The 21,583-nt window shown below is 34.5% G+C and overlaps 4 protein-coding genes and 1 non-coding gene across 5 annotated transcripts; 3 read left to right on the top strand and 2 right to left on the bottom strand.

Annotated features, from left to right (window-relative positions):
• Window positions 1–917: 917 nt before the first annotated feature.
• On the bottom strand, window positions 918–1,409 carry LOC143579097 (uncharacterized). Its single transcript, XM_077062491.1, has one exon. It carries the CDS (start codon window positions 1,407–1,409, stop codon window positions 918–920), a length of 492 nt encoding a protein of 163 aa, XP_076918606.1.
• A 2,104-nt stretch (window positions 1,410–3,513) lies between these two features.
• Window positions 3,514–3,586, top strand: TRNAE-CUC (transfer RNA glutamic acid (anticodon CUC)). The gene has a single exon. It is a non-coding gene; the product is annotated as a tRNA-Glu (tRNA).
• A 1,879-nt stretch (window positions 3,587–5,465) lies between these two features.
• Window positions 5,466–7,118, top strand: LOC143577273 (uncharacterized). Its single transcript, XM_077061151.1, has 3 exons — window positions 5,466–5,578; window positions 6,723–6,802; window positions 6,900–7,118. Exons 1-3 carry the CDS (start codon window positions 5,468–5,470, stop codon window positions 6,967–6,969), a joined length of 261 nt encoding a protein of 86 aa, XP_076917266.1. The 5' UTR covers window positions 5,466–5,467; the 3' UTR covers window positions 6,970–7,118.
• A 5,105-nt stretch (window positions 7,119–12,223) lies between these two features.
• On the top strand, window positions 12,224–12,589 carry LOC143579085 (protein SMALL AUXIN UP-REGULATED RNA 16-like). Its single transcript, XM_077062487.1, has one exon. It carries the CDS (start codon window positions 12,224–12,226, stop codon window positions 12,587–12,589), a length of 366 nt encoding a protein of 121 aa, XP_076918602.1.
• Window positions 12,590–13,328: 739 nt separating this feature from the next.
• LOC143577266 (serine/threonine-protein kinase PCRK1-like) lies at window positions 13,329–17,365 on the bottom strand. The gene is made up of 5 exons (XM_077061147.1): window positions 17,302–17,365; window positions 15,820–16,239; window positions 15,067–15,327; window positions 14,758–14,880; window positions 13,329–13,832 (listed from the first exon to the last, which is right to left on the bottom strand). The coding sequence occupies exons 2-5, from the start codon at window positions 16,204–16,206 to the stop codon at window positions 13,368–13,370; spliced, it is 1,236 nt and encodes a 411-aa protein (XP_076917262.1). The 5' UTR covers window positions 16,207–16,239; window positions 17,302–17,365; the 3' UTR covers window positions 13,329–13,367.
• Between the last annotated feature and the right edge of the window lie 4,218 nt (window positions 17,366–21,583).

Raw genomic sequence — 21,583 nt, 5'->3', positions numbered from 1 at the left:
TACCATTCCATTGTCATGTTTGGTTACCATGTAAGAATGGAATGATTAATCACTTTATCATTATTAATATTTTTATTAGTAATAATAATAAAAAATAGATAAATAATATTAATAATAAATGAATATTCATAATAAGTATTTTTAGGACCTCGTGCTGCAACAAGAACGTTAAACTGTATATGCGTTATGAAATGTTAACTCATCTAATTTAAAAATAAAATATATTGATAATGTAGTAATAGTTCTAATATAATAATAGTTATATTATAATATACAAAACGACAATGATAATATAATAATAATAATAATATAATTATAATTTTATAATAGTAATAATGATGTTGACTTTTTGACTTTTTCATTCCTTGAAGGAATGAAAAAAAACACACATACTCAAAGGAATGAAAATCCTAAAAATAGGAGTTTCATCCCATTTGGAATGATTCATTTCATTCATGCATGGTAACCAAATATGTTTTTTTTCATTCATTTGAAATGACTTATTACATTCCACCTTTCATTCCTCTATAACAAACACTATCTTATATTTATATTGGCCTAATTGTTGTTTTAGGTTAAGAAGTTTAGCTCCGGCACCGTAACAAACCTACCAAAACCGATCAAAGTCGCAACGACTCATTTTTATAATGTCCATGTTTTACCGACCGGATAAACATCATTATCTTTTTGTATCATAAGTTACGCAAATGCCACAACTATTCTTGATGTTTGCTTTTTTTTCTTTTTTTCTGAAATAGTGTTAGTACCGGTACGGAACTAATTGATACCGACCGTTTTCATGTCGCTTTTATCATAAGTTATATTGTTTTAGATATTACGAATTTATTTATTTGATTAATGGTGGTCCAGTAAGAAACTTAACCGATTGGTATCGAATTTGCTTCCCAACGTCTTCCCTATTGTTGGTGAGTTGCTGATACGGGTTTACACCTGCTCAGACTCACCGCCTTTGCTTCAACTCCACCTTCATCTTCTCTGCTTTCGTTCGCAGTACAATCTGTTTCATCATCGTCTCTTCTGGATTCCACAAACCTATTACCTAAAGACGACGATCTGTACGGACCAGATTTACATCTCATCAACAAATTCGCATTTGTCGTCGCTAATTCTGATTCCAATTCATCATCAATTATACTCGACTCAGTCTGCTTCAATTCCTGCAATTTTTCCGAATTCTTACAGCAATTGAATCGGAAAAACCAAAATTTACGTCTCCGTAACCGTCGGAACCACCTGGTTTTCAATATCCGGAGCCAATTGCGACGGCGTCCGACGGCAACGGTGGTTTGATCTTTGTTTGACCGTTTGACTTGGCCGGTGCACGTGACTTTAGGGGATGACGGTTCCTGGTTAGTCACGTGACCTTTATTTGTTTTGTGAATGAACATAGGCTTTGCACGTGACGTTTTTTTCTTTTGGTTTTTGGAAGAATCATTTGTGAGGATTTTGTGTTTGGTGATAGTGATAGTATTATTATTGTGGTTGATAATAATTAGAGGTGAAGAATGTGAATGGTGTGATTATGGAATATGAAGGTTGATGCATGTTAATGGTGTTTTTAGGTGGGTGGTGTTTGGGGGTCGTTTGATGGGTAACTTAACGTGGATGACGTTTCAATGTGTATATGTTATTTTTTGGACATTTATTTTTCATTCCAATTAAGGAAAAATAATAATTTATTTTTTCAAATTGAATTATTATATGTGTTTTTATGCGAAATTTCGAATAGTTAATCGAATAGATAACTTCGTTTTTTGATTAAGAGAGACCGAGCTAGCGAGATTGCTAGGTAGATTGGGTTGGTCGGATGAGCTACACGAGTCATAATTGTTTAGTTTCATAGGTTGTCGGTTTGATTTGTTTTCTCTATAAAAATGTTAGTTTGTATTAGATCATGGGTTGTGGACCTTGTGGTAGTTGTTGTCAACGCGCGAGCCAATGTGGTGTTGGGCAACGGTGTGGAACGCCTAGTCCGGGCTACATGGAAGCTTGTCATATGATCGCAAAATTGCAGCATATGCCGGTGTCAGTGTTCAAGAAAATAAAGTAATTATAATATTTTAGAATTTAAAATTTTATTTATTATATACACTCAACCCATTTTACCAAATTGAACCACTACATCTCTTCCAATTTCGAACCAAATACCATAGATCTTCCAACTACGAACCAAAAGAATAGACGGGAGCAACTGCGCTCCGTTTGGGTCATGCTTATCAAATTTTAACCACCTATGTTTGTTAAACACTTAAAACCTATTAGCTGACTAACTCAATTTAATAACTATCTTAATTTTTATGATTTAACTTATTTCAAAGATATTATGTGGATCAAATGTTCTATCAAATGCATCTGATTCACTTTACAAGACATTACCATAATATTAGCATGACACTCTACAACACATTATAAAAATATTAAACATTAGCATATAGTATACATTATTTGATCAGTCTCATTTTTAATATCACATAATCACATCGTCCCAATTCAATGCCTTTGGTTCATCCTACTAATATATTAAAGCAAGATCATTCTCTCCACATGTCCTTATTCTAGCCTATCCACATAGAATTCCATGTAATCACATTTCCATATCAATAATTTCCACATATTCATAATTATTTTTAATCTACTAAATTAAAATAAACATTCCAATTTAATTCAATTAATTCCGCAATTAAATCTATTTATTCAAATTAATGCAATTAAATCCATGATTAAGTCTATTTATTCCAATTAATAACCACCTTGTCAATGATTTAATTTACTCTTGAGGAAAGAAGAAGAGACGGTGAATGGTGATCAAACCGAATGTTCTTTAAGTTTTATTTATTTATTTATTAAGAAATAACATGAAAAATGCTATAAAATATAGATATCTCTGAAAATTATTTATAACAAACACTCTAAAAGAAAAAAAGTATTAAATAAAGCTGTTAACAAACAGATTTTAAAAAACTTAATGTGATACAGTTTAAAGTTGGTATGTATTTGTAAACTTAGTTTTCAATTAATATTACAGAATCTTTTACTAATATGTGTTTTTTTATTTATTTTCAAGTCTAATGGTTCATTTATGTTATATTATTTCTTATTCATTGCATTGTTTATTTATAAAGTATTTTCTTTTTATGTTATAGACTAGCTTACATCTTTTATAACATCTGAGGGTAAAAAACTTATGTCAAATATTTGTGTTGACTGAATGCGTAGTTTATATTTTATATTATTTATTGATATGTTTTCCACCCGTGTGTAACACGGGCTATTATCCTAGTTTCAAATAAAGTTGGATGTCTCTTTGCTAATCAAATCTTTCTGACCCAATTCATTTGACTTGTCACTTCTTATAGTTTCTATTATTTAAGCTATTGACTGATTCGTAAAACCGTAAAAACATGGATTAATACGAAAAAAGTAATGGCCTTTTGCTACGATCAAATACTTTGGTTAGATTTTGTATATTTAATAACCATCTCAGACATATAATCCGTTGTAGTCTAGTTGGTTAGGATATTCGGCTCTCACCCGAAAGACCCGGGTTCAAGTCCCGGCAACGGAATTGTATTTTTGAAAAAACTTATCAGACTGTTGGTTTGATTAATTAGCCACTGTAGTGCAATGTTGCGAAGGCCCAAAACTACATACTTGGTTTTTTTTCGAGTTACAATATATTATTCACATCGACATGAAAAGCATGTAAGCTTCTGATTTTTGTTCCTAGTTTAGATTGACCTTTTTTGTAGTTTAAATTTTCAACTTTCAAGCTACATCTATTAACAAAAACATAAAATATAAGTGAGTGGCGAGTTCAATTTTTTAAAACTTATTCGTTTACAAACATTGTAAATTTATCATGATCACTCGTTTACTTAAATAATTGAACTTATAGGTGAACTTATAAGATCATTTGGCGGTGTTGTTTTTAAACTTTAAAGTTTGTTCAAGTAAACAGTGGCGAAGTTTGGGCTTATTCAGACCGAGGTCACGGACCCAACACCTTGTAGGTGACCGTGTTCAATACCTATAAAAATTTTCAGACAAAATCGCGTAAATTACCCTAATAAGAGAAAAATGACAGTGACCGGGGTCACCCCAGTCCCCATTATACTTCGCCCTTGCAACTAAAAGTCTATTTTACATTAAACGATATTTATAATTTTGTTTCATCGTCCATAACCAATGACTTTTAACTTAGATTAAACCTAAGCATGGCACAACCAACGGGTCAACACACGGTCATACAAAGTTTAGGTCAAAATGAGTTTCAAGTCAAAATGAAATTCTGATAAAAAAAAGTATTCGAATTCAAACATCCGAATGAAAAACACAAATTTCCAAACCCGGGTTGTATGAAAATTCAAATAATATTACTTTTCTTTTGTTTTTTGAAGGACCAACAAACAGATAATTACCCAGGTACTCCGTACGAGACGACCCAATGACAAAAGGCCACCATCAGTTGGCCCAATCAACCTCCAAGTTATCTATAGTTTTGAGGAAAATCCATCCCCTCGAAAGCCCACTGGTAGTATAAGCTGGACACCCTCATGATCGAACCAAAGATCATAAAGATCCTATTAAACCACCCATGCCCCCAAAATATTGTCTGTTGGGTTTGAACTTGGATCTCTATAAAAACACTCAGGTTTCCTATCATTACGCTATCGGAAAGGACCAAATGATGTTAGACTGACCCATACATATAAGATACAACCCAAGCCCATTGTTACTATAATATAAATAAGAATTTTGATGCCGCAATTGGCCTATTGAGTCACTTTGCGACACAGTCAATAAATATTGTTTAGTTCAGTTACCGTAATAAAAGTAATGAAAATCGACCAAACATTAATTTTTTTTTTGTTTTAGTTCTGGTATCATAACAAACCTCAAAGAAACTGATCGAGTTCGCGCATACTCGCGACCTTATTTAAAGCCCATGACCAACAACGCCCGGGTTTTACCAATGCACAATTTTACCGACTGCCCCCCCCCCCCCAAATTTGGTCGTTGGTCCACCTCAATTTTTATATTTTTTCGTTTTTTAGTTCCGGTACCGTAATGTACGTAATCAAAACCGACCGAATTCGTGTCAAGTTACCGCCTCAATGCCCGGGACCACAACGCTTGGGTTTTACCACCGCCCGGGTTTGCCAACCAAATAAACATCACCTTAAATATTTTGTTTTCTTATATGTTAACGTTTTTATATGTTAATTTGACAAATTAATTTTTTGGCTTTTAATGCTCAAATTTTACCAATGGTGTTTATATCATAACGAATGCAGCTAATACTGACCGAATTCATATTAAATTATCATCGTAACATTCGGGTTTAACCAATATCCGTGTTTCAACGCTGAGGTCCTGCCAGACGCGCTGCCATGGGTAGAAAAACTAGTTAATATTCATTTACATTTTTTTTTTGTCTCCGAGAGAGATGAGTGAGAGAGAAGTGCCTCGAAGAGTGAGTCCATGGGGAAGACCCGAAGGAGACACTCGTCAGCCCAAGGCTCACCGATGCAACGATCGCGTTGAAGATGTCGTTCAGGTTACTTATATTCATTTGTGGTTTTATCCTGTTTCAGTTTGTAATTAGGGCACATAACCATTACCAAAGTATATAATAACTAATTGCACACCTATTCGATAAATTGTGGTTAGAAACGCACTAAATCATAATTCAATCTGTATTATAACAATTAACTTAAGCATAATAACACATTATTATTGGACATATTGCAAATGGAATATTCAATCACTTTTAGGAGCATATTACTATAGCAATCAAACACCAGACCAAGAAGTTCGGTTACCAGACCAAAAATGGCACATGAAGGCGAAAGGCGATTCTGCTTGGGGCTTCATAGATGTAATTGAGCATATCGGGAACGGTTTCATTATCAAACCTCGTGAAAAGATGAGACTGGTTGATCTCCCGATGATTTGTTTTCTCAAAGCTGGGAAAGCGAATTGTCAGGAGATCAATCAACCTAATATTTTACCGATGTTTGACGGTGAAATCGTTCCGGTATTCTAGATTACAGGTATGAAGCCTCAAAGATAAATCGTATTTCAGTTTGGTGTGCCATTGTTTGGTCTGCCAAGTGTGATTTCTTGATTTGGCTACTGCAACCGGAAAGGTGATTGAATATGCTGCAATATTGTCCTAAATGTGATTGTATTTTTCATGTTTGCAGTCTTTTATTTATAACTTGTTGCAATAATATGTTATTTTGTTTATGCTAATTGTTACAATACATATTGAATTTGAATTCTTATTAAGTGTGAGCAATCATGAAATCGTGTTTTCAAACCTAATTGATATTATGTGCAATCTGTTATCAATATACGGGATCCTGTTAATTGCAATTAGTCAATCACATACTGTTAACAGTTACTTGTTCACAATTGAATATGTAAAATATGATCACCGAAAAATATGTGAATCATCGTTAATTATATTTTTCACACTTCACAGATATAAAAAACTTGTCATACGGTTGGCATGTCTCTTGGGTAGAAATGCTTGAAAGTGTTTTAAGTCTTTTTTTCAAAACAATACGAAAGTTGATTACTTTTTAGTTTTTACTAGAGGGAAAATTATGTATTACACAAAACAAGAAGTGATCATGGTATGACACCTTTTCATTCATGTCACCCGTTTTATATTGTGTAACTCTTTCGGTTTATAGGCGTGCTTTGAAGGTAACCCTTTTAAGACAGTTCCTGGCCCATTCAAGCTTTTCTGGCAATGCATGCAGTCTAAGCCCGGGTATGAGTTTCTCTGTTTGTCATATATCAATCTCAATATCATATGTGGGAATTCAGTAAAGATAATGATGGTTCTATTTCATGTTTTCTTTGTGCAGGGAAGAACCAACTGAACCATTTTACTATTTACAATTGGCGCCCCCGACTAGAGAAGCGAAACTTGAGTAAATGCGCAATCAGTTAGTCATCAACTCCGATGCTACTTCTTTTGTCATTTGTTTTTGTAAGATGATAAATATGTTGTTTTGCTTTCGATCTTGGATTTGATTTAGTATACGGTTGTTTGATAATAATAATAGAGCCGAGTGGTGAATCAGTCTATGGTGATTTAGTATACCACTCATATGAACCTTTTAATAGTTGGATATACCCTGCTGCGTTTGTTGCTTTCAATTTTAATGATTAAATCTTCAAAATACGGTGTTGAAGTTCTTTAAAGATTTAACGGTCACCCAAATCAGGTTTGTTGATTCAAATATTATTGGTAGAGGTGGTCAAAAAAACCGGTTACGGAACCGGTTTGGCCGGTTTAACCGAAAACCGGTTTTTTAAAAACCGGTTTTTTTAAAAACCGGTTTGACCGGTTTACGTAACCGGTTTACGTATCGGTTATAAGTTTTGGACCCAAAACCGGTTTTATAACCGGTTATAAAAAAAACCGGTTTTTTTTAATAACCGGTTATTAAAAAACCGGTTAACCGGTTTTTAAAATAACCGGTTATTACCGTTATAAAAAAAACCGGTTAACCGGTTTTTTAATAACCGGTTAACCGGTTTAACCGGTTTTCGAACGTTACCAAACGGCCTTATAGCCGTTTTTTTGTGTTTTTGACCGTTTTTTAGCCGTTTTTTTTTTTGTTTTTTTACCATTTTACCCCCACAAACATCTATATATAGTTTAGGTTGGGTATTGGTTAGATCACACTTGATTATACAACTCCAAAAGCTCTAAACGTTTATTTCATACGCGATTATACAACTCCAAACGCTCTTCTTTCGTAGTCGTTTATTTCATACTCGAGTATACCACTCTTAATTCGTAGTCGATTATCATGGCCTCCCAAAGTGCTGCTTCATCGGTCAACATGGGTGCCTCGAACACGGGAGAAACCGTCGTTCGGGTCATCCCCACGAAACGAAACCAAGATATTTGGCAACATTTCGACCTATGCGAAATGTCTAACGGAACCCAAAAAGCTAGATGCAAACATTGTTTGAAGTTTTATAACAAAGAAGCAAACTCCAGTTTAAGAGCTCATGTAGAAAAGCCCTCTTGCAAGGTCTTGAAGGACGAATCCGGAAGTAGTTCGCAGCCGGAGATGACGAATCAAGGAACGGTGTTTACGTACGACCTTGAAGCGGTACGTCAACAGTTTGGCAACTTTGTGATTCAACAATCACTTCCTTTCAACCACTTCGACAACCCTCAATTCACGCAGATGATGCAAACGTATGTTCAACCACGCTACCAACACGTAAGTCGTTCGACCCTTAGAAGAGATATGCTTAAAGCATGGAAAAACGCTAAATCCGAACTAATTTCATACTTTTCAAACTTACAAACTGGTGTGAACTTAACCACGGATGTGTGGTCGGTACCTAATGGTTCGCCCGACTCATACATTTGTGTGACGGCTCATTGGGTTGACCCCCGGTCGTGGCAAATGATGAAACGAACCGTTGCGTTTCAATTGTTTGATTACCCGCACACGGGTAGAAATATTTTTAAACTCTTGGATAAAGTCATTCGACAATACAAGATTGAAGATAAAATCTTTTCAATATCGTTTGATAACGCGTCCAACAATACGGCCGCGGTTGGCCATTTAAAATTAAAGTATAAACCTATCTGTGATGGAGCGTTTTTTCATAGCCGATGCATTGCACATATTATCAACTTGGCCGTGCAAGATGGGTTAAACGTGATCGAAACGCAAAGAAACAATTTTAAAAGAATGTTACGAGATGTTTTTAGCAACAATTCAACATTTTCAAGATACAAAAAATTTTGTGAAGAAGCTAACTGTCAATGGTTGGGGCCTAACTGGGATTGTCCAACAAGATGGAACTCGACTTGTGAAATGTTTGAGAAAGCCATCCAACAAAAACAATCGTTAATTGCGTTTCATCAAATTTTGTCAAATAGGGGTAAATGTGCACCGTACGATCCTAGAAACTGGTTATTGATTGAGATCGTTACGGAGGTTCTTCAAATTTTTAAATCTTGCACAAGTAGTTTATCCGGGGTTTACTATCCAACAAGCCCCATTGCTTTACCAAAAATTGCTGTCATGTGCACAAAGTTGAGTGACCTTCATTGTAGGGGTGCACCTTATTTTGATATGGGTGTAAAAATGAAAGAAAAATTTAAAAAATATTTTCAAGAACTACCCGCTGTTTTGACCTGTGCTGCTGCGTTAAACCCTTGCATCAATGTTGGTGGTGTTGAAGCTTTAATAGAAAAAATTTGTGATGAGCTAGGGTTAAACGACGATCAAAACCCCTATTATAGCCAAACTTTAAAGAATGATTTCAACACCACCTTGGCAAACATGTATGATGTTTACCTTACAAGATACGGGTCGTCTTCCCAAATTCATGACTCGTTAAGAGCTGTTGCCCAATCCCAATCCCAAACCGACCTTGAAATGGGGATGTACTACATGATTTGGGAAGACGCCGGTAAACGTCAAAGGGTAAACACCCCAAGCAGTGAACTTGGAAGGTATGGTGGTACCAACTTTGTGAAACACATGACTCCGGATGAATTTAGAAGTCTTGATTTGCTGGCTTGGTGGAGAGGTAAGGAGGATGAGTTTCCGATCCTCGCCGCCATGGCCAAAGATTTACTAACGGTCCAAGCTTCCACGGTAGCTTCGGAGTCTGCTTTTTCTGTTTCTGGCAGGGTTATATCGATTAGGAGGACTCGACTCACTCCACCAGCTGTAGAGATGTCGATTTGCTACAAGGATTACTTGGACTCTTTAGACAGGGCACAACATCAACGCTCACTCGAGGGGGAAATGGACTATGAGGCGGCCTTGTATGAAGACGAGGTCAATCAAGGACACACTCAACCAATGACCGATGAAGAAGCCGCGTACGACGATTACCTAAGGAATAGCTCGGGATCGGGTAGCGAAGAAAATGAGTAACAAACATCAACTTGTTAATGTAATCGTGTCTAAACATTCTTTAATGTTTGTATTTTTGAGTTACGAATATGCGATAACGATTTAATGTTTGTATTTTTAATGTAAAAGCTATAAATGAAAGTTATGTGTTTTTAATCTTCCAAGCAAAGAATGCTAACAACGAAACCCTAAACCCTAAAGCAAAAAAAAAAAAAAAAAAAAAAAAAAAAAAAAAAAAAAAAATTAGACCGGTTTTTAAAAACCGGTTATAAAAAAACCGGTTTAATAACCGGTTCTAACCGGTTTCTAAACCGGTCCAAACCGGTTTGGCCGGTTTGAGTTTTCAGCAATAATAACCGGTTAATAACCGGTCCGGTTATTAACCGAACCGGTTTTTTTCTGGATAAAAAAAACCGGTCCGGTTAAAAACCGAACCGGTTTTTTCAAAAAAACCGATTTGTGCACCTCTAATTATTGGTACAAATAACGTATCAATATTTATTTGATTAAATTGCAAACGATTCGTTTCGACCTGAATCAATGTGATACGTTTTTTTCAAAACGGCGTTCTGACCATTATCAATTTTGACCCATTATTCGACCTACCTGACGTGCCTGTTTTATTGGATGTAATTGCAAGACATGTTATAATTAGTTTTTTTTTTCTCCCGAAGAATGATTTAGAAGGTAGTAAGCATAAAAATGTTAAACAGGTGGTAAAATGGGCGGTTATGTGGTAGGCTGGGTGTAGGTATGCAATTGATATGTTGTAAACGAACTCAATCGAGCTCGTCTGGTTTAACTTGGCAGAGCTTGGGGGTTCAAAATTGGCTTGTTTCCAGCTCTTTATCTAAAAGCTTGAGCTTGCTTGGTGAGTAATTTTTTAAACTCGAGTTCAGTTTCAACTCGACTCTTTTATCATTTAGTTAAATTGTTTTGTTTTTGTATATGTGGTTAATTTTCGTGTCGTTATAGTTATATGGACTTGGACATATATAACATAATATATTATTAGTTATATACATACTTACATGTAATACCATTTATGTGCAATCTACCAGCATATATTTTAACGAGTTACAATACACGTGTATATATTTATCATATGGCATATAAATATATCAGTTCAAATATATCTGCATAACAGTGACGTATTTTGTATAGTTTAATTGACGTTAAAATATTAAACAAATACGCAAGTGCAATAACTATATTCTTGCAACCGTTCAAACATTATTTTCACGGTAGGTAAAAAAAAAAGTGAACCAAGTGCATTGATCAATCAAGGCCTAATTTGACCAATAGCTTAATCAAGTTGACGAGCCCAATATTAAATAAAGTTACCATTTTAAAATAGTGGGATTTTTATTTAAAGAGAGAAGTCTACCAAGAGGTATCAATGTATCATTCAAAAAATAAAAGTATCAATTTAGTCTAGAGTTAATTAAACAAGTTGTTAATGTGGTTTGGATTATGTGATTTTAAACGCACAATATGCTGTAAATTGAAACCACATAACCTAAACTTGCAACTTTTGAAACTTATACTCCAAATAGAGGGGTAGAAAACCGATTTTTTTTTTGTCAAACCGAACCAGTTTGGACAAACTATGGTCAAAACCGGTTTGACTTGAACCGGTTCGGTTTAGAAACCGGTTTGGTAGCATGAAAGGTTGAACTGGTCCATATCGATTCATTTCGGTTTAAAATCGGTTTAAACTGGTTTCTTCTCAAACCGGTCTGGCTTTGAAATCGGTTTGGTAGTTTAGAAGGGGAACCGGTGATAGAACCGACGGGCTGGGTCGGTTTGGGACCCAGTTTGGTTGAAACCAGTTTTTTTGTCAAACCAGATTGGGTTGGTTTGCAGTGAACCGGTTCCAAACCAGCCTTTTTTTTACATCTCTTACTCCAAAAGTTTGATCTGGGTTAATTAGAAAAATATTAGATATATTTCTAAATAATAATAATAATAATAATAATAATAATAATAGTTTGAATTTGAATAAAGAATACCATTTTTGACTTGATCCATTCTATTTAGTCTAATAAGAGCATTTCATTTAATGCATATGTGGTTGGACACTAAACACAGTTACACAGACACCATTTTCTTATTTCATTCATTAATGCCACCACTTATAACAACTTGTTCATTTAGGTTCCATCTCAGATACTTCCCTAATCCCTTCACCACCTTCACTTTAAATACCAAAACAATCTTCATTTTCACTTCAAAAGCCTTCAATTCCCATCACACTTTCAATTTGATTTGGAAGTTACAAGTTCTACATGAAGATATTCATGGGCAACAATGGTGCGAAAGGAGGATGTATGCATACATGTGTTGTCAAGATTCTTATGAACTTAATGAAACATTGCATGTTACATAGATTGCGATACGTCGAGTTTGAAAATATGTGGGAGAAGAAAGTGGTGCCTAAAGATGTAAAGGAAGGGCAGTTTGCGGTTGTTGCGGTTAAGTGTGAGGAGCCAAAGAGGTTTGTGGTTGAGTTAAGATGCTTAACTAACCCTGGGTTCTTGAGACTGTTACAAAAGGCGGGCGAAGAGTACGGGTTTAAACACGATGGTGCCATTGCGATCCCTTGTGAACCTCATGAGCTGCAGATGATTTTACTAGAAATGAAAGAGAAGTAGCTTGATGTTAATTTACACATCTATTTAGTTGATTCTTTTAAAGGAATATTGTATATTGATCAAGTTGTTCTTTTTATTTGTTATGTGCCCCTGAACTATTCTTGAATGTTGTATATTGATCTATTTCCAAATGCTTAAATCGATACATGAAACCCGTTGTACAACAAGTAACTAAATAAACGACTGAAACTACGAGAGGCGCGCGCGATTAATGTATTTTTATAATTAGCAGAATCAAATCAAAACATAAAACTTTGGGACAAAATATTCACAGTCAAGATCAAAGTATATATGACGAAATTTGGACCCTGACACCGGTTACATAAGTGTGTTTAGAAAATACCTAAAATATATCAGTTAACATGTCAATGCAATCATGCATATATTTTCTATTCCCTATTACCTCAGTATCTCATTCAGACATGTTTTATGCTCATTCATGTTACTGAATTAATGTCATAATCACATTCCTGAATTAATATTCCCGTCCAGTAAGTACTAGTTCTAGCAGATTACAAAGATGACTGAACTTACTTTTGACTAGCTAACCACGCCTAATATAAGTATTTTGTTATAAAAATATATTACATTGAATACAACTCAGTCTGGAATGAAATTTATACCGAAACAAAATAAACACAACATACTGAATCTATAAAACATTTTATGTTAAAAGTTCAAAAGAAAACAAAACTACAACTATACTTACAATAAAAACAAAACATAACACAACATATAAATACACATCTTACAAAACTCATTTCTCAAAGAAACAAAATCAACAACTTGTCACTAACTTTTGACCATGAGAGGGACCCGCGAGAGCCGTTTTCGGCTCCATAGCACCCACTGGGGCCATACTCCTGCGTGGTGTAGGACCGGTTGCTTGTGACGGACCCCCGACGAGTTGGTTAACCATTTCTAACACCTCGCTCATTTTCGGCCTTGATTTAGTGTTTCTAGACAAACACCTGTTGGCTATAATTGACAACTTTTGTGCAGATTTCAATGAATATTTACCCTCGAGCCTCGAGTCAACTATTAACCGAAATTTCTTGGAGTCGAGGTACGGTTTCACCCATTCTAGAAGCTTCTGCTCGTTTTTGGGTCGGTTTTTATCCAGTGGGCTCCGGCCAGTTATAAGCTCATATAGAAACACACCATAGCTCCATACGTCACTCTTGGCATTTAGATGGCCCGTTTGGATATATTCTGGAGCAGCGTATCCCATGGTTCCTACAACCTGATAAATACAGTATCATAGAAATATATAAATCTCAATTCGGGTTAAAATTTGGGTCAAACGGGTCAAAAATTCTTATGTCATCCAAAATGTATTCAAAATGAATAAAACCTCATATATATCGTTTTCTTTAAAATTTCAGATTTTAAATGTCGTAATATCGGTTAATTCATTTATTTAGAATATTAAACAGGGTAAATTACAGTTTCGTCCTTTATGCATGGGGTAACAGATCGTGCCATCTAACTTCAATAAGTACAAACAACGTCCCTGAAGTTCGTATGTTATCACACTTTTCTTTTTTTTCACTTAACTAACGCTAACCTTTTCTGCTGTTTTTTTTAAAATTACCATTTGGTCCTTACAAATAAATACAAAATGTGTGATGTTTAAAGCAATCAAATACAAACAACAAACATACCCGGTAAAACAATCAAATGATTATAAAAATAAAACTAGCAGAAAAAGTTAACACCAGTTAGTAGCAAGGACAAAAAGTATGAACATATGAACTTCAGGGATGACTTTTGTACATAAAGGATGAAAACTATACCCCACTAAATATGTACAAAAAATGTCACTGAAGTTCATATGTTGTCACACTTTCCGTCCTTCCCACTTACCAATGGTAACGTTCTGTTAGTTTTTTTAAATGACAATTTTGTCCTTACAACTGAAGCACAAAATGCGCAATTTTCAAAATGGTCAATTGGTTTTACATTTCGAAACTAACAGAAAAAGTTAAACGCCAGTTACTTGGAAGAATGAAAAGTATGACCCATATGAACTTCAAGACGTTTACATTTTTTGTAAACTGTACCCCATTAAATTTGTAAAAAATGAAAAGAAAATGCAAAAATTGTCTGTGGGTCTGCGCAGCTTGCCAGCCCATCTTGCCACATGTATTAAAATCAAATTCACATACCGCAGTAGAGACATGTGTGAGTCCTTCTTGAGGACCTAACCGAGCCATTCCAAAATCTGAAAGCTTGCCATTCCATTGCTCGTCTAGCAGAATGTTGGAAGATTTAAAATCTCGAAAAATAATCTACAAAAAAACCAAAATCATTATTAGCCTCGAAAAACATCTGTTTGTAAACTAGGAGTTTGTTTCAGAACCAATAATACGTTGAGAACCATGAAAATCACATAATGCATTCGTACAAATGCATTATGCGGTAATCAACATATTACTGGTTCTGAAACAAAAGTGACCCATTGGCATTAAAAATACCTGAAAATCCATCTCTTCATGCAGATATGTCAATCCACGAGCAGCATCTTGAGCCACTTTGAGTCTCATATTCCATGAGAGTGGTGCACCGGATCTTAAACTTAAATGGTCCTCCACACTTCTATTAGGCATATATTCATACACTAAAAGCCGTTGTATTCCTCTTTCATCATCTTCCGCACAATAACCAATTAGTTTTACAAGATTCGGATGCTCAACTACTCCAAGAACGTTCACTTCGGTTATCCACTCTTTGTGCCCCTATTGCCAAACAAAACTTATAAGACAACGGGTCCTTTTCACATATATGACTAACAATCGAACAAATTCGGTTGATTAATAACATTTCTTTATTTTTCCATGAAACTATAGAGAATTAACAAAATTAATTAGAAGAATTAACAAAATTCATCTAAAAAGGGTAATTTAGGTATTTCATGTATATGCCTAATAATCGCACATTTTCCGTTGACTAATAACATTTCTTTATAGTTCAATGTGACTATAAAAATTCACAAAATTAACCAAGAACCAATAAAATTTATCGACAAAGGGCATTTTAGGTATTTCAAATACATGACAAATAATCAAACATCTTTCGTTATTTAATAACGCTTCTTTATTGTTCAGTGTAGACATACAGAATTAACAAAAGTAATTAAGAAATAACAAAATTCATTGACAAAGGGTACTAAAGGTATTTCACATATATCACTAACCATCAAAAGTAAAACATGATGAAACAAAGGCTACCTGCAATCCTGTTCTGCTTAGCTGTTTAACCGCCACTTCTAACCCTTTAGTAGGATCTTTCGGGTTCTTTACGACACCCATATAAACACATCCAAACCCACCCTCACCAATCTTGGCAGCCCGGCTAAAGTTCTTGGTAGCCGTCTTGAGTTCAGAAAATGTGAACACCGTAAGATTACTGGGTTTTTGTGAAAAACTAGGGAAGTTCATGCTACCGACTGACTCGATGTTACGATCAGAAACATTTTGAGAGCTTAGCTCTGATCCGGACCGTTGAACATCGCGATCGGTAAATATAGAACTTGATGATTGGATGGAAACTGATTTTGATGAGGTTTTTGGGGATTCTCCCTTTTGGTTACTGAATGAGAACCCGAAACATTTCATGGCTTCTTGATTTAATCTTCTAAACTGTCACAACTAGAATTAAAATTGAAATAAGTATAGTTCAGAAGTAATATTCATATAAAAAAATAATAAATGATAAATCAAGAAGTGAAAAAACACTCAAGAATCTTATGTTAGGGATTGATTTCGATCGAGATTGAATCTAAAGCAAGAATCTTGAAACTAACATATGCATTATAAACCGTAAATTGTAAACAGCATCACATAACCAGGAATCAAAGACAACTTTCCATGACAAAACTCAAAATTTGCGATAAAGTTAAAGAATCCAGATTGAATTTATTAAATATCCATAAACCAAAGTGCAAAAACTTAAAGACTAAGGAAAAAGGAGTCACCTTTGATCAGTTCAAGATCAATTTGTTTGCAAAAACATCAGCTGTCCCTAAATTCCATCAAATAGAAGAAAAAGATGCACCTAATCTTGAAAATTAGGGTGTTCTTTTTTTTTCTTTTTTCAAATGAACAGGTAACCAACATGATCAATTACTAACAACTTACCTTGAATAAAAATAGTTGATTGTGATTGAGATTGAAATTAAAGCAGGAATCTTGAAACCAACATTCTAAACCCTAAATTGTGAACAATATCACATAACCAAGATTCAAACACAATTTTTCATGACAAAAACTCAAAATTTGAAATAATGTTTAATCACCCAGATTGAGTTATCACAAATTCATCAAAACAGAGTGAAAAAAACCAAGAAATAACAAAAAAATAAAAAAATAAAAAAAAACAGAGTCACCTTTAATTGGTTTAACATTAGCTGCCCTAAATCTACCTCAAATTGAAGAAAAAGATGCACATAATCATATAATTAGGGCTTTTATTACTCAAATGAACAGGTAACCAAACATGGCCAATTACTAACAACTTGATTGTGAACAATTCAAGATTGAACTTAAAGCAAGATTCTTGAAACCAACATTCTAAATCCTAAATTAATAAATTGTACACAAAACAACAAAAAAACTTAAAATTTGCAATAAAGTTAAAGAACCCAGATTGAATTATCACAAACCAATCAAGCCCAACTGTAAAAAACAATAATTTGAACAAAAAGGAGTCACCTTTACTCAATTGAAGATCAATCTGTTTGCAGAAGATCACCCAATTTCCATCAAATAGAAGAAACAGTAATCATGAGAGAGAGATGGAGCCTTTTGACTATCACAGTGAAGAAAAAAACAAATTTTTTATTATTATAATTTTGTCACAAGATTGAAGACGATATGAAAAGATCTGGTTTAATAAAAGTGTGAAATGGGTTTGAACTTTGAAGTTAGAATGTATTTGTGACTGCAAACGGTGGCGTAGGACGTGGGTGATCGTCAAGTCAACAGAGGGGACAAATAATAAGATCATGAGCAGTGGATATGGAGTATTTACGGGAGTGTTTTGTGTCACGTGTTGTGCCACGTCAATACGATACAAAGGTTTTTGGTTAAAAAGGGTGTAGCAGATAAAACTTATTTCAATCATTATTTCATTATTGTTGTTATTTTTATTTTTTATTAAAAATAAAACTATTAAAGGCTACCACTTTCTAACTCTCTTCTGACGCTTTGTGGGAAGGGTCCCCTCCCAAAAAAATAAAAACAAAACGCCTAGCGTCGGGGGGGGGGGGGGGGGCAGTGTTCCCGGACACTTTGGGTGTGGAATGCACCTCACTATGCATGCTCTAAGAGCACGTACAGTGGATGGAGCCCCTATAAGAATGTTTTGCGTCATATGGCGCCACATCACCATAAAACGTTTTACAACAAAGTGGAGTTTTATATAATAATAATAATAATAATAATAATAATAATAATAATAAAGAAACCACCAACGCTTTGTGGAAAGCGCTCCCCCCCCAAAACAAGCCCAAAACGGCCTGAAAAACGGTGTTTCCGGACGCTTTGAGGCTTTTGGAAAGCGCCCTAGTACACCATGTCTAACAATAATATTATGAAATGAAATGAGCAATAAATGATGTAAGTGTTGGGTTTCTTGAACTGTTTCTTGGTGTGGACTGTGGACTTGTCATTTTCTAGTGGCCCTTTCTTCTTTCAAGCAATGACTCACTCATTGTTGTTGCCTAGTCCTTGTCAATAATTTCCTGCACGCGTCTCTCATGTCCACACACGGTCATTATATGTAATTCATTGCTCATCAAGTGATTGAGCAGTAATTGGCTCTAACAACGTGTTTCAATCAAGTCGAAAAAATATTTCTTTTAAGTTTTAACGAACTAAATAATAGAAACTAATTTTTTAAACGATGATTAAAGTTATATCAATAAACATAAGACCGTCCGCATCAGTTCAGAGTAATTTTCTCTACAAATAGCCTAGTCAGCGTGCCACGTCAACTTTCTATTTATTTTTTTCACAAACACTTTTATCTACAATAATAACATATTCATTCTTCCCACAAACAACCTCATAATTTTCATATCACCAACATGAAGGACCCACAAACCACCATCCTTCACCATCCTTGATGAAGGATCTTTAAGGATGGATGGCCTCCACATCAACCTCAACAACACTTGTCTTTTCCATTCTTCTCACAAATTTCCTCCACATAAGCTATGGATGGCCTTGATGCGGAAGGTATAACAACTAGCAAAAGCATGGTATTATAATGAGTTTATGACATACCAAATAACAATTAACATAGTAATAAACATAAGATTTCGAGTATTTTAATAATATATATACATGATATTCGGAATTTTTTAAAATTTTCATGCCCCCGAAAAAAACTTGTTCCGGCCGGACGCCCACATCACCCACCCTCAAAGCCTCCCCTGTGATTGAGACACTTGATATACTATATACATGTGAGTATCATGCATATAATCGGTTTTTATCTTACGTGATTAAAAGTTATCTTTTGAGATCACGTATTATAAACTCGTGCTAAATATATTTAACTTAAAACATAAAAATTTAACTACGCTTCTTAGACTTTTTAGTATTTTTAAGATTATATACTATGTAGTATGTTAATGTATTTGGTTTGAATGCGGGTAAACTGAGTTTGGATAATTGGGTGGTTATTATCTACTTACATATAGTGATATCCAACTTAATCCGTCATACTTTTTAAATTAATCACATATTCAGATGTTTCAAATGTTACGGTTTTTGAATGTTTATTCATTGAATTCAAGTTCTTTTCTCACTACTTGTTTCGATCTCTCATTTAACCTAATCCTACTCATACACTTGATTTCATTGCTCGATTGTGATTCTGGCATCTAGGTCCGACAATCTCTCACCGGCTTGTAAATAATAATAATAATTATTCTAGAATCATTAGTAGAATTTTTTTTGTTATCATTCTATGAATATTATTAAAAATAGCTTTTCTTAAATAATGGAGGCCACACCAATTAGTGATGAGGTTTTGAAACAAGTTGACGCACCTATTTTATTAAATTAAATTTACACTTAATATACAACTAGTAATGTTTAAGTCATACTACCAACCAAGGTTTATTGTATTTTAATTTTTCTGCTGAGGGTTTTCAATATCTATAATATATAATATTATATACTTATATTATGCGATATATTATTATAACATGCGCCGTCCCAAATACATATATATTATTATCATAACATGTGAACCTCCATATCTTTCGTGTTTGGAGGCGGAAATGAATAAAATTCGTACCTGGGGATCGAGCGTTGAAATGAAGGAACATCCGGGTTACGGATAGTGTGTGTGTTTTGTGAGATATGGGGGAGAGTCCGCCGACCATATTATGACGGGTTGTGGGGTTGCGACGATGGTGTGGGAGCGTATTAGCCGTTGGTGCAAAGTTCCTTCTATTTTTAGGTTTTCGGTTAGTGACCTTCTTGAGCTTCACAAGACTTTCAAGCTTGGAGTTGTTGAAAAAGAGGCGTTTTATGGGATAATTATTATTGCTTGTTGAAGAATTTGAAAACTGAGAAATGAAAAAGTGTTTGAAGATAAGGAGATTAAAGTGGAAGGGATAACTGGAGAGATTAAAGCCCCTGGTTTTCTTTGATTTAAGTATAGGTCAAAGCATAGTTCTATAGAATGGCGAAATTGGTGTAGCTTCATTTTCATGTAATTTCTTTCTTTTGAGGTTGCTCTCCGGGTTGTGAAGACAGCTCATGGGTGTTGTGTTTTTGGTTGGTGTTGATTGTTTATAAAAGCTTGTAGTTCGAAAAAAATAACATGTAAACACCCGACTCAAAAAATTATAGTTTATCATAGAGTATATCAAATATTAAATAGGTCGAATAATGATTAAAAGGATTTTTATCTTTTTATTAGATTCGTCATAGCATTGTTGTAAAAGCTATTCTAAATCAAAAGAGTCATTCATGAGCTATTAAAGATCGACTTGCTAATGACTCAAATTAAGGTTAGGCTTTAAACGAGCTTGAGCAAATTGTGAGTCGGATTGGCATGCCATTATATTGAGTATGAGTAGTAGCGAGAAATGTTCAAAGAGATGGGAAATTAAATGTCCACTTGGTTCAGTTATTTGACATTTTGACCTCGTGGCCTTCGATGCCAAGTCCCACCATTTGAAGAAGTAAAGAACGTTGAAATATTTTTTTCTAACAAATGTTTAGTGGTTGTCTTTAGTAATCATATGCTTTTTAACTTTTGTAATGACCATAACAATGAACTAAAGACTTTGTAAAGATTCCCACTAATCAACCCTTTTCTTTAAATAGTTTACTTAATTAGTAACTTGGAAGAATTCTTTATTCAATGCATGAATAGACTAATACATATTTAGGATGCTGGCTTAGCTCTACAAAACATCTTTTTAAGGGAGGTTCTTTATGGATGCCTATGAAAAAAATAATATTTTGTGAGGTTTTAATTAGTTTATACAGAAGTCTGAAATCTAAAGGTAATAATATATTTATAAAATGTTGTTAATTGTTAATAATGTTAAGCTCAATTTAAATACAATATTTATCCTTAAACCGTGTGTATTGTATACCCAACGAAGTGTAGGCTCGTTGTTAACTTGAGAATTTAAAATTCCACTAGTATTATATGCTCATAGATGATACGAATGATTCAGGGCCAATCCGTTCATCGACTGTGAGGCTTAATGGTTTATGTGCACTTTAAATTTCAGTTTGACATTAATAAAATGGCTGATCAAAGGGTTTCGATCAAATCATTTTTTCTATATTTTTGGGCTCATGGGTCATTAATTATTATCCGGGGATTGGTGACCTGACGGGAAGTTTCCACCTACACAACCAAAAGCAAATTTGTGAATCGGGCTAAACAGACAATATTGATTACTATGAGAGATCTGATGCTACAAACGATATCCAATTCACTCTTGCGTCGTTGAGAATG

Source organism: Bidens hawaiensis, unplaced genomic scaffold (assembly GCF_021521415.1).
Source record: "Bidens hawaiensis isolate Kalapana, Puna unplaced genomic scaffold, B.hawaiensis_p1.1 tig00001461_1, whole genome shotgun sequence".
Classification (NCBI taxonomy): domain Eukaryota; kingdom Viridiplantae; phylum Streptophyta; class Magnoliopsida; order Asterales; family Asteraceae; genus Bidens; species Bidens hawaiensis.
This window is presented reverse-complemented; position numbering and strand designations above follow the sequence as displayed.

Bases quoted from the DNA above. Each gene is read 5' to 3' on its own strand.
- LOC143579097 (XM_077062491.1), bottom strand. From the start codon at position 1,409: ATGTTCATTCACAAAACAAATAAAGGTCACGTGACTAACCAGGAACCG.
- LOC143577273 (XM_077061151.1), top strand. From the start codon at position 5,468: ATGAGTGAGAGAGAAGTGCCTCGAAGAGTGAGTCCATGGGGAAGACCC. The intron at 5,579-6,722 runs GTTACTTATATT...TTCGGTTTATAG, and splicing joins GCGTTGAAGATGTCGTTCAG to GCGTGCTTTGAAGGTAACCC. The intron at 6,803-6,899 runs GTATGAGTTTCT...TTCTTTGTGCAG, and splicing joins TGCATGCAGTCTAAGCCCGG to GGAAGAACCAACTGAACCAT.
- LOC143579085 (XM_077062487.1), top strand. From the start codon at position 12,224: ATGAAGATATTCATGGGCAACAATGGTGCGAAAGGAGGATGTATGCAT.
- LOC143577266 (XM_077061147.1), bottom strand. From the start codon at position 16,206: ATGAAATGTTTCGGGTTCTCATTCAGTAACCAAAAGGGAGAATCCCCA. The intron at 15,328-15,819 runs GTAGCCTTTGTT...GTTTGGCAATAG, and splicing joins TAAGCAGAACAGGATTGCAG to GGGCACAAAGAGTGGATAAC. The intron at 13,833-14,757 runs GTATGTGAATTT...TGTATTTATCAG, and splicing joins TCACACATGTCTCTACTGCG to GTTGTAGGAACCATGGGATA.